General features: G+C 46.0%; 1 protein-coding gene across 2 annotated transcripts in view; it reads left to right on the top strand.

Annotated features, from left to right (window-relative positions):
* Positions 1–9,416, top strand: part of flrt2 (fibronectin leucine rich transmembrane protein 2) — a 62,293-nt gene extending 52,877 nt beyond the window's left edge. Inside the window, exons 1-2 of one of the 2 annotated variants that reach the window (XM_031288055.2) lie at positions 1,851–2,515; positions 5,005–9,416. In XM_031288055.2, coding sequence (XP_031143915.1) covers positions 5,444–7,423 — 1,980 coding nt within the window. In that variant the 5' untranslated portion in view covers positions 1,851–2,515; positions 5,005–5,443 and the 3' untranslated portion in view covers positions 7,424–9,416. Of the gene's footprint in view, positions 1–1,850; positions 2,516–5,004 lie in introns of those variants that run through there. The other variant, XM_031288056.2, reaches the window with a different exon arrangement.
* The last annotated feature ends 2,344 nt before the right edge of the window (positions 9,417–11,760 follow it).

The following is an 11,760-nucleotide window of genomic DNA, read 5'->3' on the forward strand; positions in this document are numbered from 1 at the left end:
GATATAAATGTAACTGGGCGTATGATATGGTCTCATATAGATCGCAGGCCCCTGAATCCAATCTAAATCGTATCGATATCAGCAAATATCACATCATTCTCCAAAGAATCCATATAATATGGTATAGTGATAAGACTTGTGACTTACACCAAAGATATAGCCATGCCCATTTCTGAGCAAAGGTGAATTTTAAAGTAAGACTACTTTTACTGAACACCAGCAACTGTGGCCTCAGTTGCAGGATAATGGTGTTGCGCAAGTGAAAAACGAGTCTTAAAGTCCACAAATTGATTTTTGTAATATCAGTTATACAGCAATATCTATCCTAAGTTTGCTAACATAGCCACCCTAAGCTAACAGTCAAACCTCAGGCTGTAGTAAATTGGGCAAAATCATGTTGTATTGCTAAAGAGTTCAAACTTTAATTTGTAAGTTTGTAAAGTTAGGCTAGGCTCAGTGGTGTAGTCTACGTGATACGCAGGTATATGCGGTATCCACTAAGAAAGCTCCAGGATTTCCATATACCCACTTAAAAATGCCCAATGACACGCAACAACATACTTTCCATTATAGTTTTGATATATTTTAAATTGTCATCTGCGTTTTTCTTGCTCACATAGGCTAAATACAGGGATTTCCACCGTAAATTGGTGCATAAAAGTGTAAATACAATATAGGAAATAAAGTCCCCCAAATGCAGATTCTGGCCTATATATATATATATATATACAATACAATACATTAGACTACACCACTGGCTAGGCTACAGTCTAACTTTAATGTCAGTTCAACTTGAAAAGTTAAAAAATGAGTGTGTGTGTGTGTGTGTGTGTGTGTGTGTGTGTGTGTGTGTGCGTGTGCGTGTGCGTGTGTGTGTGTGTATGTGTGTGTGTGCGCGCGCGTGCGTGTTAGATTTGATGTGAAGGACTGAGCAGTCTAAAGAGATAGTGAGTAGGCCTGCAACGATATGCAAACGTGTCTGTTTGCGCGCGCGGCTGTGTGCGCGTGAGCGACCTGAAGAGTGTGGGCAGGGCAGGAGCGCACTGCTGAATCAGTATCAGCGCGAGGAAGCAGTGTTGTCAGATGGAATGACTTTGGCTGTGTCTAAATGCTTCAAATCACCGGGAGAAAGTAAGGGAAGTCAAGATGAGACTGTGCTTTTCACTCGGGGCTAATTATCCCGCTGTAATAAAAAAAAAAACTGGGGGTTAGTGGTCCTTAAAAAAACATCTTACAGCAGGCCTAAAATATTCTAACAGAAACTATAGATAATAAGGTCCTCCAGGTACACTTTGCGACCCCGGTTATATAGTCTCACTGTAAATAACTGGGAGAATTTAAGGACTCTGTCCTGTAGTGATTTTGTTTTATTGAGAGTGTGACTTCGAGCCGTATTCATGGTTTTGTGATCGTCAGCGTATGACTATCTTTGATAGCTTGGAGCTATAAGTTACATCGGTGAAAACGCAGGTTTGGATCCGTTTGTATAGGTGCTTGGTTAATATAGGCTACGGTCCATATTATAAATGTCATTCAGCGTGTGTTTCCCTCTACATGTCTCTCCAACTAGGTCCTGCATGGGTTATCGAGACACATCCACTCTACCTTTGGCGAGCCTTTATCCATCACAACAACCTTCTGATTAAAAATGCTAATGAAAGCTCAGACCTACAAAAGGTGTATGAGAGACCAACTATTTCCAGCAGTGTGAGGGCAGCAGCAGGGAGGATCTGTGGCTTAAAGCCATCACGGAGCTGCTGGAGGAGATGCATTCTTTATTCTGAGGAGGAGGGACAGGAGGGAGAGAGAGAGAGAGAGAGAGAGAGAGAGAGAGAGAGAGAGAGAGAGAGAGAGAGAGAGAGAGAGAGAGGTGAGCAGAGCACACACGTCGCACTATCAACTGAATCCATCTAAGAAAACAACTCGCAGGGAGTCCGGCTCCGAGCTGCGTACTGTAGATACTAAAAAGGCAAGTTTTGAGCTCTCTCTCCCGCACTGAAACAGCGCACCGGACGGACGCAGCTGCGGCCATGGCCCGGGGCGGACACTTCGGCGAGTGCGTCCTCACCGTTCGGCCAGACTGTGGAAGGGGAGAGGTGGGCGCTGCGATCACCCTGCCGCCGCTCTCTTCGAGTTAAAAGCGGAGGAGCTGCGTTGTGAAGCGCCCGGGAGCTGGGAAACAACCCCCCACCCCCACCCACCCCACCACACACACACACACACACACACACACACCACCCACTCCCAAAAAAAAAAAAAAAAAAGTGTGGACAGCGGTGCGGACGGACGCGCAGCCACAACCGAGCCGAGGGGGCAACCCGTGCAGGCAAATATGCTGTTCCGTAGCCTCATCGGGTTCACGCTGCTCATCGGAACCGACTCGCACCGGCGTTACCGAACGGAGCTTTACGCACGGGCATACAGCAGGACCGCCGCATGAAGGACAGAGGCTCGGAGAAAAGGGGAAAAGTTGAACGCGGTAGAAGGTTGTGTAATGGATAAAGACTCGCCAAAGGTACAGTGGATGTTTCTCAGTAAAAACCAGGACATAGTTGGAGAGAAATGTAGAGGGGAAAACACACGCTATATCAATCTTTTTTTCTGAATTGACATTTAAAATACGGACCGTATATATATATATATAAATCAAGCACCTAGATCCAAACAGATCCAAACATATGTTTTCACCGGTGTAACTTCCAGCTCCAAACGTCTTGCTATACACTGACATGAATCGACCAATTCCCGGTGACTTTCTTTTTTTTTTTTTTTATTAATTAAAATAGTTGGCCAATTTATTTGTAGGTTAATTATGTTCCATTGAGTTAAAGATTACTGCACTACAACGCGCACCGCTCCACATTTTTCACCCGGGAGAGAACCTGACTTTATTTTTTATTTCTTTTTTAAGGGCTTCTCTCACTCTCAATGCACTGCACGGTTTTTAATCCCCCTCCTTTGAAATAATTCACTCAAATGAACAGCGCTCACTGGTCAGGCTTTGAAGTACACCTGATCCGCCTCTTATCGCCTCTTAAATACCCGATCCATTTTAAACTTTTAATTGCGTTTCTGTCGCTAAATCCTAGTTCTAATCCGATTGTCCTGGCCACATATCACAGCGTTCATCCGGCGCGGGGAGAAACTGTGCTCCCTCGGCTGGAAATGAAAGAAAAGAAAAGAAAAGGGGGGGAAAAAAGTCTACCACTGTCCCCCTTTTTTTTTAATCTATCCATGTCCATGGTTGATCAGGTTTGGTGTTGTCAAGTGAAGACCGACTTGATGTTATGTGTCTTTCTGAGCTCATTGTTTGGTTTCTTGGTGACATTTTATGCATGCAGCTGTAACAATCTTGATGCTGCTGCCTTCTGCTGTTGATTCTGCTGCTGTGGCAGCACGTTTTTATTGCCTCATGTGGTTACTTATACTCCCCCCCCCCCCCCACCCCCCTGAAGCTTATTTGATTAAATTTAGCTCTTTCAATTTAGAAAAGTAGATCACAGATGTGTGTCAAAGGATTGTCTCTCTCTCCATCTCCGCCACAAGGAGCCCATTGCAGGTTCCATATCGTCAACAAACAAACAGCACAGGGAATGTAAAGAAGCAAGGTGGATTTCCTTTTACTTACTCATTTTTATTTGACATGTACAAAACATAGTTCCCTGTCATGGCTGCTAGACATAATGTGAAAATCTAAAAAAAACGTGTTTAAAAAAAAAACCCAGAGAAGAATGCTGGTTATTTTCTGAATGATGTGGCTAACTGGCTACTCCTGCTCCTTGAACGCTCATGGCTGTTCCTCTGCTTAACATTCAACCCCGTCGTTCACAATATTGTGTCATCCAACATTGACTAAGGGTGGAGCTTCAGTTGAGCTGAAAGCCACCGATGACAGGCAGTATCCTTCAATCATGTGTGTGTGTATGTGTGTGTGTGTGTGTGTGTGTGTGTGTGTGTGTGTGTGTGTGTGTGTGTCTTTGATGGATCATAAAACTTGGAATAATGGATCTGGGGGTCTACTGTTATCCAATGGCCTTGGTGCTTTACTACAAGCCTCCCCATGCTGAAAAATAGCCCGCATCGATCATTTATTGCAGGTGAAGGGACTAAATTATTTTCCAATCCCATTTGATTTGACAGCTCGTGTGTGTCACTCTAGCGAGAGGAGGAGCTGACACGCAGGGTCTCTGGATTGCTTCTCTTTTGTTTCGTAATTCCACCCCTCCACAGCCTCAACTCTTCAGTTTGGCGATGGTGTGTTCAGGCCTACGCGTAATAACGAGCTTCTCCTTAGGCCACCGGCAAGACAAACGCCTCTGTTTACTGTAAGCACTTGTGTGTTTACTCCTGGGCCCTCTGCCCGCAATGTCTGCTCAAGCAGACAGGGGAGAAAAAAGACATCACTTGTCTTGTGTTCCGTCTTTTTTTTTTTTGTTCTTCCAGGAAATGTTTTGTGTATGCATCCATGTTGGCACACAAAGAGGTGATGTCTTCATTGGCCTTATCTCTTTTTTTTTTAGCATGTTTTCCATTAAGCAGCGTTGATGTTGCTCGGAACCGTGGTGAATTTGTGCATGTGTGTGTGTGTCGCTGCAGTGCTCTATTCCCTCCTTTGATAGAACGGAAGGGATAAAAGCCTTCTTTATGTCTGTGAAACCGGATGTGCAAGAGCTGTTCTGAATATTTATCAGATGGCTTGACTTTTTTATTTTTTTTAATGGACAGTGCATACATTTGACATCGGCAGTGAACGGTACGTTTTGTGACTGTCTTTTTGTTTGGGGAGGAGGGAAAGAGAGCGGTAGAGGGATGGAAAGACAGTTGGTGTGTGTGTGTGTGTGTGTGTGTGTGTGTGTGTGTGTGTGTGTGTGTGTGCATATGTTTGTATGTCAAATACGGATTCATAGAAGGGAGGAGGAGGAAGAAGAAGAGAGGCCCCTTTTTTTTCCGAGAAACAGGCCACCCTTAAATATACTAATCCAGCATTTCTTTGTTTTCCCGCAGGTCTCTGGATCCAAATGTCACCCCCCTTGGACTCTGCCCTGGTCGGGGACCAGCAGTGTGTGACGGACAGGCGAGTGGAGCCTGCGGTGGCTCTCTACTGCGTGGCTTCAAATTGGCCCTGGCTGAGCTCTGCATGGAGCAGCGAGTGAAGAGTCCTGCCACAGTCTGATGTCTCAGCATGGATGGAGTCAGTCAGAGGACCGGCCACCACTAATGAGACCATCGCTCTTCGACTGAGGACTAGCATTTACAGGATTACTCCCACGGTTTCCTTCTCCTTTCCCAGCTAACTACATCATTACCGAACTCTCCTAGTTGGACTTTTCGTGGGTCGGCTTTTTGGTGGATATATTACGTCATTGCCTTTCTGCCCTCCAAGTTTTTATTTTTATTTTTTTTTTTATTGTTGGTTTCCCTTTTCCTGTTTTGTTTTTCCACTATGGAGTTTCTGGCTGGACCTTGGAATAAAGATTGGGCTTCATTATTGCAATTTTGGTTGACTGTTATCCTAAGCCTCCAAATGCAATTCACCCCGGGTGCCTCTTGCCCAGACGAGTGTCGTTGTGACAAACCGTTTGTGTACTGCAACGAACGCAGCCTGACATCAGTGCCTCTGGGGATACAGGAGGGCTTCAAGGTCCTCTTCCTACATAACAACCAGATAAACAATGCTGGCTTCCCTGTGGAACTTCACAATGTGGCCACAGTGGAGACTGTGTATCTCTACGGCAACCAGTTGGACGAGTTTCCCATCAATCTGCCCAAAAACACCAGGGTCCTGCATCTCCAGGAGAACAACATCCAAACCATCTCCAAGGCGGCCCTGGCCCAGCTGACTCAACTGGAGGAGCTGCACCTCGATGATAACTCCATCTCCACAGTGGGGGTGGAAGAAGGCGCCTTTAGGGAGGCGGTAAGCCTCAAACTCCTCTTCCTCACCAAGAACCACTTAAGCAGCGTTCCCATTGGCCTTCCCGAGGACTTAAAAGAGCTGCGGTTGGACGAGAACCGCATCGCTCACATCGCAGAGGAGGCCTTTCAGAATGTGACCCGCCTACAGCGCCTCCTGCTGGACGGGAACCTGCTCACGGACGAGGGCATCGCACCAGGGACCTTCCAGGAACTGGCGACCCTCCGTGAGCTGGCCCTGGCCCGCAACTCCCTCACCTTCCCCCCTCCCCTCCTGCCCAGCCAGTCACTCGTCAAACTGAGCCTGCAGGAGAACCAGATCGACCAGATTCCCGTGGCGGCCTTCGCCGACCTAAACCGTCTGGAAAAACTGGACGTCTCCAGCAACCAGCTTCAGACTCTCACACAGGGCGTGTTCGACGGCCTGTCGAGCCTCAAGCATCTCATAGTGCGGAACAACCCCTGGCGTTGTGACTGCGCTGTGAAGTGGGTGGTGGTGTGGCTCAAGTCTTTGCCCTCCTCCGTCAACGCGCGAGGGTTCGTGTGCCTGAGTCCGGACAAGGTGCGCGGCATGACGATCCGAGAGCTCACGTTGGATATCATAGAGTGCCCGGTCGACGCCGACCAGCCGCCCTGGCCCACCCTCCGCTCCACGCCCCCTCCCCCGCCCACAACCACCGCCATCACCACCATGATCTCCACCCTCATCACCACATCCATCCCGTACGTCTTTGACTCACCCTCCCCTCCCTTACCCCCAATCCATAATAACCCCCCTGGGCCCCTGCCTCCTTACGAGGACCCACTTCAGATCTCCTTCCACGTGGTCAACTCCACCAGCATCGAGGTGAGCTGGGCTTCCTATTTCACCGTCACGGCCTACAAGGTAACTTGGGTCAAAAGGGGCCAAAGCCAAATAAACGAAGGAATGCGGGAGAGGACGGTGAGCGGGGACCGGCGGCATACTAGCCTCACCAACCTGGAGCCCCGATCTGTGTATCGGATCTGCGTGCATGTGCTGGACACCCTAAACTCCTACAGGCCTGGAGAGGATACTATATGCTCCGAGGCCAGGACCAAAGCTGTTGTGTCTACTAAGGCTCCCGGTGAGCAAGCTCCACAGGAGAGCATCAACTCCACGCTGCTCATGGCTGCGATCATAGGCGGGGCGGTGCTCATCATCCTGTTAACGCTGCTTAGCCTGTTCTGCTGGCACATGCACAGGAAGAGCCGGTCGTCTTCGACCAAGTGGAAATACAACCGGGGCAGGAGAAAAGACGACTACGGCGAGGCTGGAACCAAGAAGGATAACTCCATTCTGGAGATGACCGAGACCAGTTTCCAGATAGTGGCGCTGAACAATGAGCAGCTGCTCAAGGGAGATTTCCGCATTCAGCCCATCTACACGCCCAACGGGGGCATCGGATTTAGAGACTGTCACCTCAGTAACAACAGCATAGCCTACTGCAAGAGCAGCAACGTGCCCAGTACAGAGTTCTGCCACACGTGATGCAGCGGCAAATAGTACAGCCGCATTCACACGCAAATACACACACACACACACACACACACACACACACACCAGAAACACTTAAAATGTGCATAAATACACACACACACACACACACCGTTTGTGAAGACAACAAAAAAGCATAGAAATTCTAGTGAAATATAACTGTACTATATATATTTCCAAGTTCTGTCTACGATGTAATTTATACTGTGGATAATAATGTGGGATTCTCTGCTATCTTTTGTATAAAAGAGATACAAGTGTTTTTTTTTTGTTTTTTTTTTATAACCAGCAGGGTTTTGAACGTTGTTTTAATGGTCAGTACTGTACATGAACACGGATTTGTACAATCACGGCACCCTGGGTGTAGCTTCTGACGGATGCTGTCAGCCTCGGAAATGTTGGAGGCGCTTAGAGGGCTGGGATCTTTTGCTAACCACAGAAGCAAAAATATGGCCTTTTTCTTTTTTTGCTCTTTGAAACACTGCAAACAGTCCCCGGTACAACAGAACAGAACGGTAGTAAAGACAACACAGCACAGGGGGAAATCCAAACACTGCTGATTAGAGCGCTGTGGAAATATAGCACTGGTTCATTGGTGGTATGTATGTAAAAAAAAAAAAAAAAGAACTGAAGTGCACTTTCTTATTAATGGAAGCGAGGCAGGAAATGAGCAGAGGTGGTGATCACATGGACGGAAGGGATTGTGGGTGTCGGGAGAATGTCATCGGTGCTGCTGAAAAGCCTGGGCTGAGATTTCCCAAAAGTGCCTGTACGCTAAAAGCATCTTTGTTTTACTTGTTTACAGTGGAGCAAAGGTGGGCTTAGTCAAGAGACACTTTTTTTGGAAAACTATGAAAAAAAAGGATGTGTCATTTTCAGCACATTTGTGTGTGTGTGTGTTTTGTTTTTTTAGTGAGGAGGTGTAATTATTAACATGGGTTTAAAAAGGGAACAACTGAGGTGCATGGCTGTGCTGAGACTCGCAGATCCTTTTGAAGAAATTCCCTAATTTGTTCTGCTCCCACCCACCCACCCTGTTTTGGCAAGTGAGGCCACAAGGGGGCAGTTTCCCTCAGCGTCGTGTGTGGGACAGAGACAGAGGAACAGAGGGCAAGGCAGACAGAGAGAAGGGGGGGGGGAGAAGCTGCATAGATCACTTTACCTCCACCATTCCCCTGGAGTCCATTACCCAGACGACATTACTCATGCTCAAACAGCATTGTTTGGAGTATTATTGCTCATCGAGCTACTTAATGATGTGGAATCATTTAAAACTAACAGTGTTTTCCGTGTTTGGTGGCTAAATGATATGGATTTTCACAACTGTGGTCTATCATGTAGTGTTTCCTGTGTGTGTGTGTGTGTGTGTGTGTGTGTGTGTGTGTGTGTGTGTGTGCGTGCGTGCGTGCGTGCGTGAGGATGAGAAAGCATACATACACACAAATGATAATTATACACCCACTTATTTCAACCTTGTCCCAGCGTTCATTAGGCTTTTTGATAAATTAGGAAATTACAACAATGGGAACGCGCTCCGCCCATCATCCTCACAATGCTGAGCGCCTGTGACTGAGCAGCTCATCTAGCGTCTCATCATTTAGCCCTTTTGTGTACATTAAGGAAACTGTCTACTTCATTTATGCTTGGCTCGCCCTGAACAATGCACCTGCTCACTGCACACCATTAATCCCTGCAATGATGATGATGATGATGATGATAACGACGACGATGCTCGACCCTATCTACCCTCATTTTCTGTCTTTCTCTCCCTGTCTGTCTCTGCACTTTTGATCCCTGCATGGGCTCCATTAAATTTTTCCCTTCAGCTCGCAGGCTGCGGTGGCAGCTCTTTGCGCGCGAGGTGCCAGTGAGAGGTCTTCATTATGCACTTCTTAAGAAGACTATTTGATTTGACAAGATTTTATTTTGAGGGGCCAAGCTTAAAGATTTCCCACCGTAGACCCCTACGCCCCCCTTCCCCCCTTCCCTCCTTCCCCTCCCCCCCCCCCTCTCCTCATAATCCTCGACCAAAAAAGGGAGAAAAGTATGTAGACCTTATTTTCACTTGGCTGCATAGAGCTCACGCTGGGAGAGCGAGTTTGTTAACTCTTTGTGAGGCAGAGCTGCTCGGACATACTGTGCACGGTAGAGAATCGACACAAACCGGGCCAGACATTTGAAGTGAAATGGCTTTTAAAGGGCTTGAAATCGAGTTATTCCAGTGTCATGATTATCTCTGAGAGGATTTACCTCCGCCAATGGGAATATCTAAAAAAATAAAATAAAAATAAAGTAGCTGCACTAACTGTAATTCCAGCAATAGCTCCGATCATTATCCCCTGGACTTTCACATGCCCAATGCAGTGTTGAAAATCGGTTCAACCCGGACAAGATTCTAAACATGAACAAACACAATGACTGAATGAAATCTGTCTTAACGTGTCATTTGGTGTCATATTATGTCTTAAAGTCTTGTTTTCAATAAGATAACTGACAATTTTTGACCTGTTTGTTGGATTTCCTTTATTAGAAGCAAATGTGCTAAAAATACAAAATCTCTTTGAAGCAATAGTTCACTTTTGGGAAAATACTCTCATTCGCATGCTTGCTGTAAGTTATACTGTATTAGAAGATTGATACCACTCTGATGTCTGTACACTAAATATGAAGCTACTGCTAGTAAGCTGGTTAGGTTAGCTTAGCATTAAGACAGGAAAAAAAGGGAAATAAAGGTAAGAACATCTGCTGTAAAACCACAAAATGTCACTTTGACGCTGTTTGTACGGGTTAAACGAACAAGATGTAATGTGTTAATGAGTGAGCTTTCGAGGTGCTGGTAGGTTGATTTTGGACAGGGCCAGGCTAAACTGTGCCCCCTCCTGATCCAAGTCTTTATGCTAAGCTAAGCTAACTGGCTGCTGGTTGTAGCTTTGTATTTACTGTACATACCGTACATGGACGGTATCAGTCTTCTGTGTGTCAAACTATTCCTTTAAAGGTGCTGTAGGTAGGATTGTGAAGATTCAGAATTTAGCCAAAAATGTGAACATCGACAACTTCTCAGTCCCTCCTCCCTTTCCACTGAAGCCCAAAACGGTCTCCTAAGCCCCTCCCCCCACAAGGGAGAATGAATGCGTGTGCATGAGCAGTGATTGACACGTAGTTAGACACCCCCCCCGGCCCTGATTGGTGCATCTGAACAGGGAGTGGTGGATTTTTGCAAATCGCACTACAGGCTGTAGGTGGGGCCAGAAGAGCCGGATTTTTTTTAATGACCTCCTTCATGTAGTTCTACTGGAACATAGGGTCAGTTTCAGCAAATATGACAGAAAGTTAGTTTTATAAGTCTTACCTACTGCACCTTTTAAGTGAAAAATAAGTAATGATGTTAAATGATGTTTAAAAAAAAAGTTGATTTGCGTTGCAACAAAATGAATGATTGTAATGATCTCCTTCCCCTGGCGGGGGGAAGGAAACTTGTTTTAAGCAAAATGAGATTTTAAGACTCGGTACTTCAACACATGACGTGTTTAGATGGATCATTTTTTCATGTTGGGTTCATTAACAATAAGATCTTCTGTGGTTATCAAAGCATCCCCACTTTTTAATTTGAACCTTAATTTTTAATTTTTTAATTTTTTTTGTACTAATATCCACAGCTGACCATAACCCCACGCAGCAACACTTGAACATGTTACGTCAAATATTGTTTATTATTCTTTGTTATGCCCTATTTTAAGTCACACGCTGATCAAACGAGTGGGGGGGGGTCAAACTGTTGCAACATATAGCATCTCACCTGTCTGTGAATGTGTAACGGAGACAGATATTTGCCTTACCTTTTATGCAGAACTGAATGATTACCTAGAAAGAGAGAGACAGAGAGACAGAGAGAGAGTTAAGTGGGAGGAAGAAACGATGAGACATTAAAAGACGGCAAGAAGAATGCTGAAAGAAAGCACATTTCCTCCAACATTCTGCGGCGGCGGCAATACAATAACAGTATTAACATGAAGAAACAACACTAAGCATGACGCACGGTAGCTAACCAGAGACTGTTCATCCATAGTGCCAGACCTTAAGCAGTGCATGGCTAATGATTCATCCAGACAGACGGGGGGGGGGGGGGAGAAGCTTTGGTGGGGTTTTTTTGCAGCGTACATTACTCTTCATTTTCTACTGGCTTGATGAAAGAAACGCGGCTGCAGTGCCGTGACCAATGGAATTACACCAAAACGCATTACAGACTGCTAGCGTCGGATTATTACCGTTTCTGGGTGCCGAGAAGTAATTTCCCTTAAAGCTCGTTTGAATTATGTTAAAAAATAATT

The sequence above is a fragment of the Sander lucioperca genome, chromosome 19, assembly GCF_008315115.2.
Source record: "Sander lucioperca isolate FBNREF2018 chromosome 19, SLUC_FBN_1.2, whole genome shotgun sequence".
In the NCBI taxonomy this organism is placed as follows: domain Eukaryota; kingdom Metazoa; phylum Chordata; class Actinopteri; order Perciformes; family Percidae; genus Sander; species Sander lucioperca.